Source organism: Lepidochelys kempii, chromosome 2 (assembly GCF_965140285.1).
Source record: "Lepidochelys kempii isolate rLepKem1 chromosome 2, rLepKem1.hap1, whole genome shotgun sequence".
NCBI lineage: Eukaryota > Metazoa > Chordata > Testudines > Cheloniidae > Lepidochelys > Lepidochelys kempii.
This window is the reverse complement of record NC_136381.1, coordinates 60,408,563-60,430,309: the sequence shown is the minus strand read 5'-3', so window position 1 is coordinate 60,430,309 and position 21,747 is coordinate 60,408,563. Positions and strand designations below refer to the sequence as shown.

Below are 21,747 nucleotides of genomic sequence, written 5' to 3'. Positions count from 1 at the left end.
AACAGAACGCCACTAACCATCTCCTTCAGCCCCCAACTAAAACCACTCCAATGCATCATCAAGGATCTACAACCTATCCTGAAGGATGACCCATCACTCTCACAGATCTTGGGAGACAGGCCAGTCCTTGCTTACAGACAGCCTCCCAACCTGAAGCAAATACTCACCAGCAACCACACACCACACAACAGAACCACTAACCCAGGAACCTATCCTTGCAACAAAGCCCGTTGCCAACTGTGTCCACATATCTATTCAGGGGACACCATCGTAGGGCCTAATCACATCAGCCACATTATCAGAGGCTTGTTCACCTGCACATCTACCAATGTGATATGTGCCAGCAATGCCCCTCTGCCATGTACATTGGTCAAACTGGACAGTCTCTATGTAAAAGAATAAATGAACACAAATCAGACGTCAAGAATGATAACCTTCAAAAACCAGTCAGAGAACACTTCAATCTCTTTGGTCACTCGATTACAGACCTAAAAGTTGCATCCGATCAAGTGAGCTGTAGCTCATGAAAGCTTATGCTCAAATAAATTGGTTAGTCTCTAAGGTGCCACACGTCCTCCTTTTCTTTTTGAGAATACAGACTAACACGGCTGCTACTCTGAAACCTGTCTTATAAAATGGTGTGGTCCTTCTGTGCTTGTGGTGGCAGCTGCCAGCCAAGTGCAGAATGCCCATGCCGTGGCTATAACCCGACGGGCAAATTTAAGGTACCCAGTAATAGATTGCAGCTCTAAGAGTGTATGTTTCTTGGTCTCTATACCTCTCATAAACAAGCCCAGTAACTCCTTATTCTGAGGGAGTCACAATATGCCTGGTCTGGGGAAAAGACTGATTGGCTTGCCCTTTATCAACTCTCTTCTTTTCCGGTCCCCTTCTGCAGCAACGTCCTTGCCTCTCTATCTCACTCCTGCCACAAGTGGTGTACCCCTTCCCCCAGAAAGCCAGACAATGCCCACCCGTTATTGTTATCAATTACAAAGCAAGATACACTGTCTTTTAAATAGCTTCCTAACATGATAGGTACATTTAGACATAGCTAATTAGAGCTTTCTTGTAATTGGCCCTATAATTAAAAGGCTCTGAAGACTTCCATTTGTATTAAATGCATGGACAGTCACGGAAAGATTAGAACTTGAGCCTGCATTAGAATCATAGAATATTAGGGTTGGAAGAGACCTCAGGAGGTCATCTAGTCCAATCCCTGCTCAAAGCAGGACCAACACCAATAAAATCACACCTGCCATTAAATAGATAATAGAGCACCCATGGAAAGGACAGAACAATAATGAAAAAATGTTCTCTTTATAAAGAATTCATGTAACTTGCATTTAGGTCAATTAATGTTTTTCCAGATCGTGCACATCTTCCTTAATAAACAATAAAAGGATTCTCCCCTATAAGTGCATATGAAAGACACACAAAAATATATTTCCCTAAATGCTTCATTTTCACTTTCCTAACAGTATCTAATCTAAAGTATACTGTGCTAAAACATTAACGTTGTGGGGGTAATTATTGAGACAGTGGGTAAAATTCAGGTCCCATTGAAATCAGTGGAACTTTTGCCATTGACTATAGCTGGACCAGGATTTGCTTGAGTGTCCATACTCCGTAATTCTTGTTCTTGTTCGTAGTTCAGTAGCCTACTTTACCCTTCCCCAAACTGAACACTAATATTAGAAGAAAAATGTATTTTTATTCTGCAAAAAATATCTGCAGATGAGCTAGTATGTGAAGCTTGCATCTGTTTATTTCTGTAAATAATTAAGATTATATAAATATTTTTTTAAGTCTGTGAACATAAAAGTGTGCAAATGTATCCCCAGAGAGTAGACTTCAAATAACTAGCTTTATATCTACCTTGCAATGGCAGATAAATCTATCCTAGAGAAGTTTGTTGGTTTAGAGAGCAATCCCACAATCATGCCCATTCTTTCTCACTCAATGTGGGGCAACCTGTGCAGGGCAGTACAGTGGAAGAGTCAGCAAAAAATGAATCTGCTCTCCTTTTTGCTGCACTCCTCCCACTACTATCCCATCCCTATCCCTAGTGTTACCAGTCATTCTCCCACTCTTTCTGTTTGTTGCAGTCTCTCCACTGGCTGAGGGTGGCTTCAGACCTGGTAACCTTTGAGACTCTGGATTAAACACTTTGCCCTTGAGATGATAGAAAGTTGAAGAAGTTGTTCATTTTCTGGGAGGATGGAAGCCCTATCTGTCACGTGATTCTACAATCTATGATACTGTTATGTACATTCTCGCATGTTCATTGAGGTCTGCATTTGAGAATATGATATTGTAGGCAGGACACCTTAATGCTGTAAAAGTCATCCACAGGCAGTATTTTCATAATGAATTGAATGGATTGAAAATGAAAACTGCTTGTTCTTAAGATATCTAGATTTAAAGGGGCACTGTTATCCTGAAAATTTAAAATCAACATATTAAAATAGTTTTCTTTGCACATCCTTTAATAGTACGTTCTGGATTAATTTTTAAGATTATTGTTTTTAAAAAATGGAAGGGTTTTTCTTCCCTTGTTGAGATACAGTTTGGGGGCAAGTCAGAGAGCATAACCACCAAACATACTCTCACCTGTCTGTACCCTTTGGATTCTTCTGGGTAGTTGCCTGTCTGACTTCTGCCACTTCAGTTTCAGTTTTGCTGCTGTTGTTACTGACCTTTTGCAGGAGCTGGGGAAGGTCCTGCATGTGAGTTACTTGCCACAGAACAATGCATGAAAGTGATGCTGTCATGCTAGTACAGGAAGTGGAAATGATTGTACATGGTTTTCAACTGGAATGCCTGGTTGAAAAGGGACCCTGGCACTTCTGGTCAGCACTGCTGACCAGGCCATTAAAAGTCTGGTCGATGGCACAGTGGGGCTAAGGTAGGCTCCCTGCCTGTCCTGGCTCCGCATGGTTCCCGGAAGCAGCAGCGTGTCCCTCCTCTGACTCCTATGCATGCCACACCCCAAACCTTGGGTCTGCAGCTCCCATTGGCCAGGAACTGTGGCCAATGGGAGCTGTGGGGGTGGCTCCTGCAGATGGGGCAGTGCGCAGAGCTGCCTGGCTGAGCCTCCACCAAGGAGCCGGAGCTGGGACATGCCACTGCTTCTGGGAGCTGCTTGAGGTAAGTGCTACCTGGAGCCTGCACCCCTGACCCCCTCCCACACCTCAACCCCCTACCCCAGCCTCAATCCCCCTCCTGCCCTCCAAACCCTTCAATCCCAGCCTGGAGCACACTCCTGCATCCCAAACCCTCAGCCCCACCCCAGAGCCCCCACCACCAGCCAGAGCCCTCACCCCTGTTGTGCCCCAAGCCCCTGCCCTAGTCCTGATCCCCCTCCCACAATCCAAACCCCTCGGCCCCAGCCCCACCCCAGAGCCCTCACCCCAAAGCCTGTACCACAACCCCCTGATTCCCCTCCTGCCCTCCCAACCTCTTGGTCCCAGCCCAGAGCACCCTCCTACATCCCAAACTCCTCATCCTCAGCCCCGCTCCAGAGTCTGCACCCCCAGCCCTGATTCTCCTCCTGCCCTCCGAATCCCTCGGTCCCAGTCTGGGGCCCACACCCTGAACCCCTCATTTCTGGCCCCACCCCAGAACCTGCTCCCGCAGCCCAGAGCCTTTATTCCCTCCACACCCCAATCCCCTGCCTGAGCCTCCTCCCATACTCTGAACCCCTCAGCTCCACCCCCCTGGCCTGGAGCCCCCTTTTGCACCCCAAGCCCCTCATATCTGGCACTACCCTAGAGCCCACACCCCTAGCAGGAGTCCACACCCCCTCCTGCATCCCAACCCACTGCCTCAGCCAGGAGTCCCCTCCTGCACCCTGAACTCCTCATTTCTGGCCTCACCTCAGAGCCCGCACCCCCTCCTGCATCTCAACTCTCTGAGCCAGCCCAGTGAAAATGGGCAAGTAAGTGAGGGTGGGGAGAGCAAGTGATGGTGAGGAGGGATGGAGTGAACAGGAGGCGGGGCCTTAGAGAAGGGGCATGGCATGGGCAGGGCCTTGGAGGAGGGGCAGGGCAGGGCAGGGGGCGGTCAAAAAGGAAAGTTGGCAGCATCCAGTCAGTAATCAGCCTCTGCCATGGAGCGGGGGGTGGTGTGGGGGCAGTAGTGAGCTGGAGCCAGTTCGCACCGGTTCACCTGAACCGGTTGTTAAATTTTGAAGCCAGTTTAGAACTGGTTGTTAAAGGGGTGGGCAAACTGCGGCCCATGGGACCATCCTTTCTGTCCCGCCTGAGCTCTCAGCTGGGGAAGCTCCCCTGAGAATTTTTATTCACCCAGCCTTTGGCGGCACTTCGGCGGCGGGTCCTTCACTCGCTCCGGGCCTTCGGCAGCACTTCAGCGGCAAGTCCTTCAGTGCCGCTGAAGACCCAGAGCGACTGAAAAATATGAGAAATCTTAATTTGTGTCCTAAATTTGGTCTTTGCTTTCACAATTGGTATGAGTTGGGGGGACCGCTGAATGAGTCCCTCTGTGCTTCTCTTGTTAGACCCTTTGTGGGAAATGCTTTGAATGAAGTAAACAAGAGCTAGAGGGCGTTCTGTACAGCACTCATCAGCTGGAGGGAGGGTTTCCATGATGACAAGGCTGAAGATGATAGGGTGGAAATAAAATAGCCTCTTGGAAAAAAAATATGGAAGCAAGTTTTTTTGGCATAAGCTTTATGCTCACATTTTAGCAATATTAAGTTAATGTTCCTCTATATAATATGGGCTAGAACTGAAAGTAAATAAAATAGATGATAATTATCAGGAACTGTGACCATATAATATGTTTGCTTATGCATATAATAGCTTATTGAAGCTTGCCTGTATAATGGTTAATTGTAACAGCACAAAATGTATCTCTCTCAATAGCTTTAAATTGTTTTGGATCATCTTGTGATTTGCTAGCTATGCTACTGAATCAGAAAAGGTTTTGTTGAGATCAGTTGTTTTAATTGTTTTGTTTCCACTTGAGAATAGTTGTCTACTTAGCATATTGTGTCTATTTCTATCAAAGGATGCATAATTCTTCAAAACCTCAGACCAAATTCATACCAATCCTAAAAGGATTTTGTCATTGTAATATATTATGTACACTTCAGATAATTAATGCATCTGTGCCACCAATAAGCCAGTTGATTCCTTTCTTAATGTAAACCACTTTTGTGACCTTTTCAGAACCACTTTAAAGTTTTTCAAGTGTTTTCTTCAATATTTTGCTATTAAGATATCACCTAAATAGCAGATGAAAATGTCTAAATCTTAGAGAATCTGATCCATGAACTGAGCCAGATTCTCTTATGCAATACAGCATCTTTACAGCACTTAAATGGTGTAAAAGAGCTGGGATCTAGTTGCAACTGTCAGACTGAGAATTCCCAGTGGTTCGGAATTCTCATCTGGCAGGGAATAACTCTTATGCCAGTTTCATTCTCTACCCTGCATACAGAGTTTCAGAGGCAGGGCAAACCTGAGCTCTTCTATAGTCTGGCAATTCACAGCTGGTGAATAGTCTCCAGAGTGCTCTGACATCTAGGCTGGGGCAGCTTGAGAATTGGTGAGCCAGAAACTGCTCCCTGAAACCTTTCTTCTCCACCCCTTGCAACAAACATACCTTGGCAAAAGAAAAATATTTTACCCATAATCTGGAATATAGTAGCCTTTCATAAATAGATGTTTTTGTATACTTATTTGAAATTTAATCTGCTGGTAATGCCATCTCTTTATATTATTGAGGTAGGTCAACTTCAACTCCTCAGACAGTTTAGCATGTATATTTTGTCGATCCTTCCAGCCAACAGTTTATGGTGACTCTGTAGTTCAAGAATCCTCTCATTTCCTTGTTTTAAGAACACGTGATGTTGTTGCAGCCCATTCACTAACCTGTATAGGCAAAAGTCTGTTGTTTCTGGAACTCTTCTGACTTTGTTTTCTAGACATTCAGACAGGATGAAACTGGTTCCTGTGCAGAGTATCAGCACAGGTTTATGCATCACCTCATTTACCAGTTTCCATACTTCATCTTACCAGGAAAAAAAAGTGGCTGTGGCTGATGTGCCATCTCCAAGTGAAAACCCATGAAGCGCTCTAACTTGCATATTGCCTTCTGGGTAGAGAGACTCATTTAATCTTTTTCCTCTTCTGTGAAATGGGCCTTCCTTCCTGTGACACATGGACATGCTGCTGGAAGACTTTCTGGGTGGACTTTCACCAAAGTTCTGCTATTTCGACGTTCAGTTCCTTTTGTGATCACTGCTCATTCAGCAGCTGCTCTTGTTCCTCTGGATTTCTATTCCAAAACCAAAGATATCTCTATTGGCTTCTTATTAACAAATAATAACAGATCATGGACAGTCCTCTTAATTTTTTTTGTAAAAGCCGTGAAACCAGACCTGTTTTCTCCATTTTGATTTCTTTAGTGAAATGTCTTTTTTCATCTAGGAAGTCTGTTTGGGGCTCTTTTTGCTCACACTTAAGCTTCTGCACCACTCTGGCTGTATAAAAGGGCCTTGAAGTGAATACAAATAATTTGCTCTACCATGTACCTGTGCAAGCCTTCAATTGACCTCCTTCACGTACCCTTTTACCAAACTGTCTTCTTCTAACTCAAGGCACTATTACATCAAACATCCACAACTACTAATGTTGGGGAAAACAGTCTAGTAGAGGAGTGTGTGCAGAAGGGCTAAAAGGAGGGCAGAGTTAACTTGCCATGTGTACTGTATGGTAATGATAGTTGTTGTGGAAAGGTGTGCGCTTATAACTTCTTTAACTTTTAAAACAAAGAGAGGGCAGAAGTGAGGAGAAAGCAGTGCAGGAAGTAAGGAAGACATGAGCCAAGAGAAATTAATTAACTCTGTGAGGTAATTTTAAAGTACAGGCAGCAGCAACGAGTTTAACAAATTGGGAGAGGACATAAAGGAAAAAATTGACCTGTATGGAAAAATATTTGAAAAAGGTTAAATTGTTAGTTCTGAGTGGGAAGTTGGGCTCAATGGATTAGAGAATGGGGGGTGAAAACCAAGACATCTGGTTTTTAACCTGGCTCAAGAAGGAGAGTGGGGATTGCTGCCTGCTACTGAAAAACCTGAGTATGTACTCCCACTGCCTATTGCTTTCGTCTGTTTTCAGAGTGGTCTGTTGACACGCCCATGCAAATAGAAGTTAACTGGCTATGTGCCACAGTGTGAGCACCCTTTAGATCTTGTGCTTGCTGCACCCACTTAGCTTTTTCCCTTTTCTCCTGGCTACACTGTATTTGAAATTCCTTGACTGCATCTCTTGCATCTTACAAGTTACATGCTAAGGAGGTTTTCAAACTATTAACACCCTCCAGTTGCTGTTTTGAGACTGTTCTGCTCCTTGTCTGTATTTAAGTTTTCCATTAAATCTTTTATTCTACTGTTTAAAGCTAAGCAAGTTAAATAGAGCCCTTGCATAGCCATGCCCTTTCAATCCTTTTCTCTCCCCTGTTTACTTTGTTTTTCCTCCATTTCTGATTTAAACAAATTACATACATGACCACAAGGGTCGAGGTTATTTACAATATTGAGCCAGAATGATGCACCTCTGTGTTCATTTATAAAGTGTACAATACAGGATTATAATGTGTCCTGTCTTTCCCTTTCATTAGCCATGTCTGTGATTTCTGTATATGATAAATTGAATCCAGTTTCAGGTGATATATACAGTACTTTGTAGTGGTAAACAAGTAAGGTATAAAAAGATGGCTTTACGGCTGTAACTTGAGGGAGCACACATTTTGCGTAAGGTGGCTGTAACATTGCTGCACGGGACTGCTCTTCAGAGACTGGTATTGTATAGAATCCTTTTCCTGCCCTTTCTGCCCTTGCAGTGCATAATGATGTACTGGGAAAACTCTGAATACTTAGGGTTAGACTACATTAAAACTGGAAGCTAGTTTTAATTCAGAAAGTTGCATCCTCTGAGAAAATTTTGCAAATGCAGCTGTGTATAACTAAATTTCATTTTGCAAGCTCCTCAGTGAAAACACACACAACTACTCACATCTACAGTCAGTGGGAGCTGTGGGTGCTTAGCAGTACTGAAAATTGGGCCTTGGGTATTTTCATTCCTGTAACAAAATCTATATGATCTGTTGAGTTTGTGGGCCAGATTCTGGTCTTACATTGGTATAACATTAAGGTCAATGGTGTTTCTCCTCCTTTGCAGTCATGCAAAGAGATCAGAATCAAAATGTGTGTGTCTTACTGGAATGCTTGTATCATTGCGGCTGTATCACTGTATGGAATACCAGACCTGCTCAAGTGTATGTGATCAAGTGTCCTCAGGATCATTCCAGAGGACATTCTGAATAACTAGTAGTATTACACACATATGAATGCTCCACAGGTTAATACTAGTAATGGTTAATAATTTAACATGACTGACAACTCAAACTTTCCTCGCAAATGTTGACATTAGGCTCTGGCTTAATTAATTACAGTTATTAATACGCCTTTATTTTTTGATCAGTATAAGGTACAATGCTGCACTAAGTGTTCGTTTTTTTTTGTCCCCCCCTCCCATTTCTTTAAGGAACTGATGACCAAGCTGATAACAGAGACTCCTGACCAGCCAATCCCATTTCTCATTGACCATCTTCAGTCCAAACAGGGGAACCGGAGTCCACTTCAGAGAACGTTGTCTGGATCTGCTGCTCTCTGGGCAGAAAGTGAGACATCAGGTAAGTGGGGAATATTTGTATGTTTTGAGATTTAAAAAAAATACTATTATGCCAAAGAAATAACATGAAGAAAACAGAGGTGAGTATTGTAAAATGAACAGAAACTAATATTTCTTAAATAGATTTTTTTATTTATTCTTTGTACCATTCAGGAAATCCATATGGTAGAAAGGAGACAAATCCATAAGGCATATATGGCCAGATGTTCCCCTAATTGGGTTATTCCCACTTAAGGGCAAGAAAACTCAATGAATTTTGACTTGTAATGTTTAATTTTCTATCTTTTTCTATGCTCCACATTTCATCTTTCTGGGTACTCAGGGGGTTGGATATTGTTTGATGGGGGTATGCATGTTTATGAGCAAAAGCACTTGGAGAACAGGCAGAGAGAGAAAGCGTATGAAGCACGTGCAATGTGACCCTGAGGGAGAGCCAAGAGAGAAGATTTTTGGGCAGAGTGCTGTCTGGAAAGAGGCTTAGAACTATGAGCAATGGAAGTGCCGCCTCTTGTTTGATTCCTACGGTAAATAAACAGGATTGCATAAAACAAAAAGCTTGACTCCATCAATTTCTCCTCTGAATGGAAACAATCTGCAAGACCCTTATATAGGCTAATTGATCAAGTCAAAAATGGTAACAATATAATTCCAGATATACAAACTGTAAGAGATCTACAAAACAAATATAGATGAAATATACAGTGGAGCTATGGGTTGGAGTTAATCTTTATTTAGATTTTTAATAACACATTTTAACCACCCTTCACCTCAGCACTTTGCCGGAAGAAGCTCTTACTATTGCATGAATCCCTGTGTGACAAATTTTGTGTTTTGAGATTTTAAAACATTTGCAATAGCAACCCCCACATTGATAAGCCAGTAGATTTTGGTACATATTCATCCATAAAAGTGTTTTTTAAAATTTTGGTTTTGTGACAAAAGTTGACTGAAAATCTGTCGGAACATAGCAGGCCTCCATCAGATGCATAGTGGTTAATTTTTAATTGTGTGGCGAATACATTTTATTAAATGCAATTGGCGTTTACAGTTTTGAGTATAAGCACTTAACTTTTTTTCAGAACCACTGGAAGTTGGGGTAGAACATGGAGGGGTCTGAAAGGGACCAGGGAGAGGGGAGTCTGACAGGAAGCAGATGAGCTCTGACCTCTGATGTGGAATAGGTTTGGCAGCTTGTTGATGCCCATTATTTATGTAACTTTAAAGTGCAATTGATTTCCATACACTTTTCAAATAGTGCCATACAGTAATATGATTAAGGCTACCAGAATCTGTCCATTAATTTTTGTAATGCTTGTGTTTAATGGTAGCTCTTCCCTTGAATTACACTTAGAAAGTGTGACTGTAACTTAAGTACATTTTGTTTTTTTTGGGAATTAACTGGCAGGTGTAAAGCCCTCATTAATGAAGGAGACCGAGCTGAATGTTAGCTATAAAGTTGGAACATATAAATAAATGCTAAATAACTATTTCCATTAACACTCTGAGGAATAGTCTCAAAACAGGGATTGTTTTAAATACATCAAAAAAGAAGGATATTCAAAACAAGACTTAATTTAAACTCCATACCTGTATAATATATGCCAGCTCCTGCCCTCCACTGGCACAAAGTTGACCTAAAGTGACTTAACTGGTCACAGCATGCTCTTCCACGCAAAGGGGATATTTAGGTGGTGTAGATCTGCTGTAAGGACTTCTGTGCCTCCCACAGGCTTGTGACTGGCACACAGGGCATGGCCTGTAGGTATGGGCATTCCTCCACCCTAGTGATTCCTGGCTGCAATATCCAGCCAGTGCAAGCTGGAGCAGCCTTCTCATTGCTCCAGTTTGTGCTTGTTTTCCGGCCCGTCAGAAAGTAGCCCTAGTATTGGAGGAGTGCAAAGGAGGCTTTCCGTTTTGTTTCCGTTTTCCTCACCCCACTTCTCAACTGTGTTGAGGCTTCATGGTCACAGCTAAGGATCATCCCCTGCATTTTTACTCAAAGGCATGTCCATAAATTTCTCAAGTTAAATGTGAAAGAAAGCAAGCAGTAGTTTGTATATTCTTGTGCCAGGATCTGAAATTGTGTTTGGCATAATTCAGCAAGGGGAAGAGGAAGAGCAGCTGGCCTTATGGTCCTAGACTGATACTTTGGGTTGCCTGGATCTACTGGGTATATTTTTATCCGGTGTGACAAAGTCAGACCTGACAGCTATGAGAGAGTGGTCCTGTTGGGTTCCGGAGAAGTGGATTTGTGCAAGCCGCCCATGGCTAAAGGACCCTTCCCCAGCTATAGGAGAATCCACTGAGCCTGGGACTCAAATAAATACAGAGGGGACAACAGAAGGAAAAAAAGGACAGGGTCAAAGGGTGTGAGGGTCAAAAGTAGGGAACCTGAAGGGGACACTGAGCAGAAAACCCCAAACAGCGCCCACTGCTCCTTGAAGATGTCAAGGAGCCAGCGGACACATCCCAGAGGAGCTCTGCCCAAATGTGTGAACAGAGGGAGAATCAGAAATAGGCCCCACAGTCGCAGAGAACTCCCTGAGCCAACATCCTCTCTATGAGAGAGTAGTGGGAGGCTGGTTTATCAGCCATAGAATGGAGAAGGCCCTTTCCCCTATGAACTGAAAAGAGGTTCTCAGGTTAATTAGAGACCAATTAAGGGCTGCCAGTGACCTTTAGAAACACCTCTTCTGGTGGGAGAGAGAGACACACAGACAGGAGGGGCGCAGTAGCTGCAGTAGGGTAGGGACAACAGGGAGAAAAGGTTTCTCCCAGACGGGAGGCTGCTCCCCTCCTTATAGGGGAAACAGTCATGTTAACTCTTGTTTGGAGAAGGACTGGCAACCAGAAGCCAGCATAATAAGACAATGATCTGGGGTGGAGGCGGGAAAACATTTATTTTGTGTTGTGAGTTTGATTTTTTTTTTGCTTAAAAGAACTGCTTGGGCCTACCCTGAGGCCCACAGTGTAAATATTGAAAAAATAAACCAAAGCAAAGAATTAAAAACCCCTGCAGTAGGATTGCTGCACTCCAGGCCTCCACCGCCAGAGAGAGAAACGCTGAGGCTAACAAGGTGAAGGAGGTGCCTTGTCAAACTGGGTTTATCATGTAACATAACCTTGAAAAGTGACCATGCAAATGTAATCACCTGAAATTTTATTTTTGCGACAGAAAACAAAGGAACAAGAAGAGATTGTAGAAGTTATGATAAACCCTGGCAGGTAAATGCAAAGAAACCTAAAAAGTCAAAGAGTGACCTCGCTGTGTCCAACATTTCTCCACCATCACTGGAATCCAAGTCATGTAAGCAAATTTCAATGTTTTATTAATTAATACAACCATCCGATTGTACTCAGGGTTGAAATAAAATGCAAAACAGGGCTGTCCTTCAGTTGAAATGGTTGGATACACGTCGTAATAGACTTCAGTTCTCGTTATATTTTAATACACACCATAGACTGTTAGTAGTATTGTGCTACCGTATATGAATAGGATTAATTTAGAAAAAAATAAGTTTGAATGTTATGTACTGTTTTATGTTTTAAAATGTTGATTTTGATTGATGTTTCAATTGCCAACACATACACAAAACCTATTCTCTATATTCTTAATGCTAATAATAGCAGATGTAGGTAGTTTCTTCAGTGAAATCAATAAATGCAAACAACTCATTGAAAACACATCTGGTTTTAGACACAAGTAGTGCTGGGAAATAGGAGGACTATTTTGAGACTTGCTGGGAAAACCTAATTATATGTTAAGGGAAAGGAACAAGAGTATTGACAATGACTTGTAAGGTAAATGGTGATAAAGGAATTTTAATGAAGTATAATAGTGCCAATGCACACATGTATGGTACCAAATATTAAATAAACTTATTTTGAACTTAATGAAATCTAAGTTTTCATACAAGTAAAACAGATGCTTCATAAATCACAACATTTCCCAAGATCAAAAACACAATGAAGCCATCCAGCTGTATTTGGGGGACTAGGATGCACTCCTACTAGGTCACTATTGAGAAAAAAGCTGGTTATAAATGTGTATATAACATTGTAAATTTAGGCCCATCAATATAAACATAGCTACATTAATACTATCCCTATCAGGAGTGAGAATTCAGAAGAAAAAAGTATACAAAGAAAAAGAAATTACTAGTTTAAAGTTTGTCTAAGAGCAGAAATGTACAGTTAGGCAGAGCACTTCATGTTCACTGTCATTGTATGATTCCTACTTCAGAAAAAAATAATGGGGCCTAATTCTGATCCTCAGCTATTTAGATGTGAGGAATGCTCTAGCCTCTTGCTGCCACATAACCCAGCCATACATCAGGCTGACAGACCCTAAGGAGTCATCAGTATTGGGAAACCAAGTGGTGTTCTGGGCACCCCCTGGATTTGTTTAGGCATCTGCCACAGGAAACTCAGTGGTACTAGAGTTGTTGCAATCTCAATATGAATGTAGGGAAAGGAGTTGGTGGAAACTGAATATTTAGGTTTATACACAAGATGTGCTCACTAGAGCTGATTTTTTACAATTTTCCTAGGGATATACAACATAAGCAGCAAGGTGGCCTCTCTGAGCCATTAATCTGCTAGTCGCCTAATCTCCACCACTGGAATGCCCACTTGATTTAATGCTCAGTGCATTATAAAGATGGAGCCCCACTGCAAACAAGAGGAATAGAAATACACATCAGAAGTCCATCTATCTTGACTCAGAATAATCAAAACTGGTACTTCCTTTCCCATTGCAGAGAAGAAAGGTACATAACATGAATAGCCACAGTACTTTCTAAAAGTTTCACTGTGTGCAGTTCCATAGATGTTGTGAAGGGGCATACCCTCATTCAGCTCTAACAAGGCACACCTGTAAAGCTTGCTCTGCCAGGGTGGAGATGCTTAAAAAGAGAGAACCTGCCACAGGAAAGGGTGGTGAACAGGAAGAAGATTGCTGTGCCTCAAAGACTGCTGGCTGTAGAGATTGAGAGGGAGACAGTCACAGGCCTTGCCATCTTGATGCTTCAAGGACCAGGAATAATGCAGGGTGCCCCAAGAGGATGGGCTGACGGTAGACCTTAATTAAAGACAGTAGGCCAGCTGATATAGCTAATAATATTTTTAATAAAAAGAAAAGAAAAGGAGTACTTGTGGCACCTTAGAGACTAACCAATTTATTAGAGCATAAGCTTTCGTGAGCTACAGCTCACTTCCTCAGATGCATATCGTGGAAACTGCAGCAGGCTTTATATATACACAGAGAATATGAAACAATACCTCCTCCCACCCCACTGTCCTGCTGGTAATAGCTTATCTAAAGTGATCATCAGGTGGCCCACCTGATGATCACTTTAGATAAGCTATTACCAGCAGGACAGTGGGGTGGGAGGAGGTATTGTTTCATATTCTCTGTGTATATATAAAGCCTGCTGCAGTTTCCACGATATGCATCTGAGGAAGTGAGCTGTAGCTCACGAAAGCTTATGCTCTAATAAATTGGTTAGTCTCTAAGGTGCCACAAGTACTCCTTTTCTTTTCTTTTTGCGAATACAGACTAACACGGCTGTTACTCTGAAACCTGTCAATATTTTTAATAGACTTTTAAAGAATTACCACATCTACCACTACAGATTTCAGTCCTTATTTTACCCATCTGGTGATCTTTCCAACAATATTTGTGCTGAATTCCTGTATTTTACTCTGAAATATTTATGCCCTCTTCCAGGACTCTACAAATCTTAAAACTGGTGATGGGGATTCAATATTATGAAGTATAAAGTCCAGGTTCTGGAATGGTATCTTAGCTCAAGTAATGAAAAGGTCTTTTTATGATTTTATGTTATCCATATTGGAGGTCTGAAATTTCTCCCACACCTTTTAAAAACTGCATCTGAAATGAGATTCGCATATACTGTGTGCCATAAAAGCCATACTAGTAGACTAACTACAGAAACTCCTTCCTTCTGTAACTCTTTCAGAAATGATTTCTGTAGTAAGTTTAAGTCCCAGAGTAACCAAGACTTCTGAAAGCCACTGCATCAATTGTTTGTCTGCCTGAAATATTTAATCCTTGATTTATTCTATCCTCTCAACTGTGCTCATAGTTCTTTTGTTACTTCCGCTTTAATAAATCATGATAGTACATCATCGTGTCCCAGCATCTTAATCTTCACTTGGAGAAAAATTCTGTTTTATAATATTTATAGTCCCAAAATAAGTTTCAAAGTGATTAAATCAATTGAATATTACAGCTCATTGAGTCTTTGTCCTTAATTTTTTTTTATCTTTACCTAGTCTGACTTCTTGTGTAATTTAGGCCATATAATTTCACTCAGTGATTCCCACATCAAGACCATAACTTGTGGTTGAATGGCAGTTTACGTTTTCGTGATTTAAAAGCTCCAATTGATGGAGAATTTACAACATTTCCCAATAAGCTTTTTCCAATGATTAATTATTCCTGCTGCTTAAAAATTTTCTTATTTCCAACTGAAATTTTGACTGCTAGATTAAATGTTATCTATTTATGTTTATAGAATGCTTGTATCAAAGACTGTGATCAATTTGCCTCTTAATCTTTTATTTGATAAACTAAATAGGTTGAGCTCCTTTAACATCATAGTAAGGACTAGTTTTTTTCAGATGACAAATCATGCCTATAGCTCTTCTCTGAACCAGGGGATACTGGAACAGTTTTGAAAGTGGGGGTGCTGAGAGCCATTGAACCAAACTGTAAACCCTGTATATGATGGAAACCACTTCAAAAAGGGGGTGCTGCAGCACCCCTCACACTGCTAGTTCCAGTACCTATGCTCTAAACCGTCTCCTTAACATCCTTTCGAAAGTGTAGAGACTGCATTTCAGCAGTGATCTCACCAATGTCCTATGCAGATGTAATATCTCCTTATTCCTGCTTAGTGTTCCTCTGTTATACATCCAGGGATCATGTTAGCACTTTTTGCCACAGGGAACTAAAAGATAGATGTTGTTGGCTTTAATAAGGGGATGGCTAATTTTATGACCAATAATGATGTCTTTAGTTATGCACACTAAGAAGTATATGCTACCTCACTTCAAGCATAAACTGGCTGCCACAGAGTGTCTCAATGATTGCCTAGGAATTTTCCACCTCCACCATGGGTGTGTGTGCACATGCCTTATGGTGGTGGGAGTTGCATTCCCCAAACTATTGCTAGAAGGTTTAATGAGCCAATGGTCTGATTCACCAGCAAGTCTGATCTTTGAAAAGACAGTTGTGTCTCTTTAAAAAACAAAATAATCTCCCTATAGAAAACTGATTATTCTTTATAGGAACAAAGGTTTAACTAAGAGACTGGATGTGTCTGTTGTAGATGTTGGGAGGGAAAAGGGGGGGAGAGGGAGGGGGAGAGAGAGAGAGAGAGAGAATGGAAGCTGGTGGCAAAGGGGCAGCTTTCTGAGATGTAGAATGAAAGATTTCTGATATGAAATCTCAACTTTATAAAAGGGAACAGCTAACTGACTTCCATACGAAAATGCTATGAATGTCATAAATTTTAGGTTCATCCTTTCAAGGTAAAGATTGTTTATAGATCTGAATAACACACAAGGCTGATTCAGGTAATATGATGGGGATTTAAAATACGGAAACATTTTGATGAATGATTAAGCATAAACAGGAGAAGGGTAGGAATATTACTAAGGGGCTATACTAAATCTGAAGTGAGAAGTGAACAGAAACTAATAGAAATGATATGCAGTGAAACCTGTACAAGAGACTACCTAATTGTGGAAAAATAAGCCAAGACCCAAATTCAAAGGCATGGATGATCTAGTTTCTTCTGCTAATTTATTGTAATATCAAAAGTTAATAAATGCTTAAGAGGGAAATTAGTAGAAGAAGCAACACGTGATTTCTAACTTCAGAAAAGACAATGGACTTTTGCTTTCTATTCTAGAATCTGTGGGAAATAATCAGTATTTCTATTTTTTCTGCAGTGCATCTGAGGAAAAATCGATTCTGGTTAGGGCTAATAAGGAAGACAGTTATTCAGAGTAGTATAAAAATAAGACTTTTAATAAACATTAAAAAATCCTAATATAGGGAATGGGAGAGCACTAAAATAAATGCAGTAATTAAAAGGATGACTAAAGCAACACAAACAAATATAAAAAGGTCTTTAATTGTTATGCATGTGATTCGTATTGACACTAATGAGCTACATCCTCATAGTGAGGAAAGAATTAGATCCAATGAAGTGAGCTGTAGCTCATGAAAGCTTATGCTCAAATAAATGTGTTAGTCTCTAAGGTGCCACAAGTACTCCTTAGCTTTCTTTATGTTCATCGGTTTGAATAACTCTTTTTAACCAGGAACCCAGCAATTCCATATCATTTCAAGTGCCAGTTTATGCTGCACAAGATATAGAAGTCTGTAAATTGTTTTTATGTATTTGGTGCAGATGTAGTTTGTAAATAAAGGGAGTTGAGAGTTAGTGAAATCAAAAAGGAAGATGTCAAAGCTGTTTAAATGAGGTGAAGCAGTAGTCATGTTCTTATTTTTTTATAAATTATTTTCATTTGAATGGGGGGCAGTGACATTGGCTATTTCTTTTTGAAAGGAATGTTACTAGCATCACCCAGAATTTTGTCACTTCCATATAGTGTTACTGCAGTGTGTATTAACTCGGGAGTTGCAGCTTGATGCAGAATGCAGCAATCCACTTACATAGCTTTTGACATGAGGGAGCTTTCTAGCCTCTGGCATAGCAGTTGAGGTCATCTTTAGAGTTGAGCTAATGTTCTCTTAAGATAAAATCTCTTGGGTGTTGTAATGCAGACTCAACAGAAGAGTATGCTTCCCAAGAAGCCCTAAGGGAACAGAGTAAAAGCTCATATGCTTACAAAGCCTTTTACCTGGTATGTAATAGAGACCTATTTTGTTCAGTTTCAGAGTAGCAGCCGTGTTAGTCTGTATTCGCAAAAAGAAAAGGAGTACTTGTGGCACCTTAGAGACTAACCAATTTATTTGAGCATAAGCTTTCATGAGCTACAGCTCACTTCATCGGATGCAATTATTTCTTTTGCTTTTGCGTATACTGAATTGAGACAATGGCAGGAGTATTTATATAAATAAAACATGTTTTGTTTATGGTAAAACTAATAATAAAAACAGAAATAGTAGTTCTTTATTTCCATTTTGTCGTCTTTCATTTTATTGGCCAATAGGCACACGTTTCATTTACCGTGTAGTGGTTTCACTTGCAGACCAATGTGTACATTGTTGGGTTTTTTTTGGTCTGAGAATTCAGTGTTAGCTGTTCCTGGTAGTTAGTTGATTTGGTAACAAAGGTCATTTGGAAATCCTGCCTCAGGACCCTTCCCTCCCCCTCTCCTTTGGAACTTCCCCACTAACTGAAATAAAAATATATCCAGTTAGTGTTATAGGAAGGGGAAAACTGACTTCAACATTATGAGCATTCTTGATCTTGTAGACTCATTGCACAGCTTATTGCTACTGTAGCTTTCTGAATTATGAAATCTAATCTTTATATATAATTTTACTTTAGTGCCAAGGTCAATAGAGCATCCTAAATGGGACTGGCGGACAAAACCGGAGAGCCATGAGTTTGATGAATTAAATCATATTCTTCAGGAAAGTAAGAAGCTGGGGAAAGCCCTTGAGAATCTCTCTCGGAGTAAGTTGCTTTTAATTTTTTAATGTGACTGTAGAATATTGAACTTACGAATATATTATAAATATGTACTAAAGGTGGTGGTATTTCTTTTACACTGGTGTCATTTAGGAGTAACTCCACTGAAGTCAACAAAGTTACACTGGGTAAGTGAAAGGGAGATCAGGGACACTGTTCACTTAAAATAAAACTTTTAATTAAAGAAAACAAGCCATTTCATGGCTTTTATCCCAATAAACAATCACTTACTTACATAAACTAGATTAAGAATTGTAAACAATATCGGTTTAAACTGGAAAAAAAGTAATTTTTTTTAGAGAAGGTGTAAACGGTGGGCTACAAAGAAAATTTTGTCCTGATGGGGCCAAGAGGTAAAACCAAGGCAAATGGAGCATTTATTGTCCATTAGTAAAAGACATCCGAGTTTTTTGGGGGGAGGGGGTGCTACTGCAGATATATTTCCCCCACAAAAAAGGCAGGTCTTAAATTGATTCTTTTCCCTGGGGTTTGCCATTATGGTGGAAAAACAAATTAACCCAATGTGTCTAGAATTCTAGAACTTAAATATAATCACAGGAAAAACTAATAATTTTAACAATCAATTAACCAGTTAATTGGACCAGTAGTGCCAGTCCAACAGTTGAACTACGCCAAGTCTTAACTAGGGAGAAAGCAAATTGCCAATGTGTGAAAGCTGACTTATTTTAAAGAGTGATAACTTAAGGGCTGAGGGTGTTGGGAACCACATGTCCTCATGGAAACTCATATAGGATGTTCCATAGCGCAGTTCTTTATGGCCCCAAAAGTCAAAGCTTTCCAGAAGTTTATGCGGTTTGATGCAGGTGTGTCCTAAGAGTGAAGGTCTTGTCTGGCTTTTGGAAGGAGAAGCAACACAGATCCCTGTCCCCTTCTATCCTACAAATCACTATGGGTATTAGCCATGAATGAGGAAGAAAGAAATCTGAAGCTGCTGTAGGAAGCCACTGGTGCTGTGTGGCAACGACTACTCTTTGCTCTTTCCCAGCTACCTGCTGTGCTGTAGAGGTAAATAGGAAAGAGTGCAGGGCGGGGCCAGTTGTCTGATGTGTATATGGGGGACAGAAGTAAGAAACAGTTCCATAATGCCTGGGATCCAGATTTAGAGGCTGTGCTTTAATAATAATTAATAATAAACTCCACAGATACCTTATCCATACTGACCAACATTCCCAAAGCAGGGGGTGACTCTAGAGAAGATAGTCATCAACAGTGAGGACGCAGTGCTTCCCGATACCTCTCCCAGGGAAGAGCTGATGTGCACATGTGTTCCTGCTGTGTTGGGAGTATGTGTCATGAACTACTTAAATACCCCGAGAACACTCTGAAATGCAAGAGAGAGAGATTTCACAGACACATCATTATCCTCTCTACAGCATACACAGTGCACATCTGAGAGTGGGAAGTAATGCACCAAATGCCTCTGAGAGAACATTGAATATGCCCATTAAAACCAGATATTTCTGACCGTCTAACTGAAAACACACAATTGTGTGGAATGCAGCTAGATTTTTCAGTAATGTCACACTGGTTACATGCTTAAGATGTAGCACTTCTTTAAGTGAGGTACAGTTGTTGGTCTGAAACATGCTGTAGTCATTAAAGGTGACTTACCCACGATCAGTTACACATCTTGTCCTAAATGCCAGTGTACTGTGGTCTGCTAATTGAACTACAGTAAAAAGAAAAGGAGTACTTGTGGCACCTTAGAGACTAACCAAGTACTCCTTTTCTTTTGCGAATACAGACTAACACGGCTGTTACTCTGAAACCTGAACTACAGTACTAGCCATCAGTATTCTGGGATGGTTTCTCCTTTTTTCTGTTCAACCTGAACTTTCCAATCATGTTGTTCTTGCTTGAGATCAATGTTTGTGATTTAATTTGAGATTGACATTTTTAGATAAGTTCAGTCAAACCTGTAAAGAAGATAAAGCTATCTCAATACTGCAGCTGCTACGTGATATAATGCCTTTGCTTATAGAATCTGTTTACTTTTAGTGTGATGTATGAGTAATAAAAGAAAATGATATTTGCTAAGATTGAAAAAGGAGGAATCTGCACATAATTATTTCTATTCAGTTCTTAAATTAGGGCTTTCCTTACACTGAGATAACTGTGGCCTCAGTTGTAAGTATCCTTTTCCTACGCTCTTTAAATTTTTAATTACCTTTACCTTTACTATTTGGCATTTTATTCTAACCTACTATAAGTTACTGGACCACATTCATTTTTGAGTTACAGCCCTTTGCAGAATAGGAATTTTCCTTGTGTGGGAGTGCTGGTACAGAGCCAGGAAATCAGAATATGGCTCCTGGGCGACCCCACCTCCCAACCCTGGTGTAAGGGGTGTTATTTCTGGATTGTTGCCAGCTGGTGTAGGTTAGCAACAGTTTGATCTAACCTACTCAGGTGCAGATCTGCCCTGAAATCCATGGATTCTGTGATGGCTCTTTGGAAATTGGCACATACAGTGGCTGCAGGACCAATCTCCAGAATAGTTAGACAAGAATTCTTTCTTTGGGGACTTAATTAATTTTATTTCTCAAACTCATCTTTTGGACTGGACACTTAAAGATGGTCCTGTCTGCTCAGTAAGATTAAAGCACTTTTCTCAGGAATGTGATTTATCCAAAATGTCTCCCTCCCACCTTGCTGGACAGCATACTATACACTGGCAAATCGCTGCATTTGCACTTTCAGTGGTGGTGCATGGTTATAGTTTGTAAAGCACTTGAGTATCATTCAAGATGGAAGTATAGAAACACAAAAAATAATTGTGATTAATAATAAAAGGAACAGAGACACATAGTGTCAGACTTTCAATTCAAAGTGTCTTAAGGTTATTGGATTCTTACTGGGGAAAATAAAATTGTGGTAATGTCTTGTGGGTGAAGTGACTCAATGGAACATATAAGACTCTAGTAAATTAAACAAAATTGCGAAGTCTATTCTTTCTTTTCAGGCTCTGAATCTGAGATTTCATATCACTTCCCTGTCAGAGCGGTTGATCAGGTTATTCTGTTAACACTGGAACTATTACTCTCAGATTTTGGACGGAGCCCTGGTGCATGAAAATCAGAACGCTTTACTGAACAGGAGAAAAATTGGCTCTTGGGAACTCTATAGCTGTCTTCTGGCTGATTAGGAAAATGCAACAGTATATTTACATTCACTCTTAATGAATGCTCCTCTATATTACAAGTCGTATATCTTTTCCTAGAATATGGTGTACACAGCAACTTACTAGGCATGAGTTTGAGGGGGTGCGCATATACAGAAGTGATTACAAAAAGGAAAGGATCTGGGCTGAA

The 21,747-nt window shown here is 40.7% G+C and overlaps 1 protein-coding gene across 8 annotated transcripts in view; it reads left to right on the top strand.

The window, feature by feature from the left end:
• C2H8orf34 (chromosome 2 C8orf34 homolog) overlaps positions 1-21,747 on the top strand; it is a 366,689-nt gene that overhangs the window by 34,402 nt on the left and 310,540 nt on the right. For all 8 annotated transcript variants that reach the window (XR_012157171.2, XM_073330917.2, XM_073330918.2 and 5 more), the window contains exons 2-4: positions 8,574-8,721; positions 11,896-12,027; positions 18,272-18,400. Coding sequence is in view for 7 of the 8 variants with exons in the window: in XM_073330917.2 (XP_073187018.1) it covers positions 8,574-8,721; positions 11,896-12,027; positions 18,272-18,400 (409 nt within the window). In the remaining variant the exon portion in view is untranslated. The remainder of the gene's footprint in view (positions 1-8,573; positions 8,722-11,895; positions 12,028-18,271; positions 18,401-21,747) is intronic.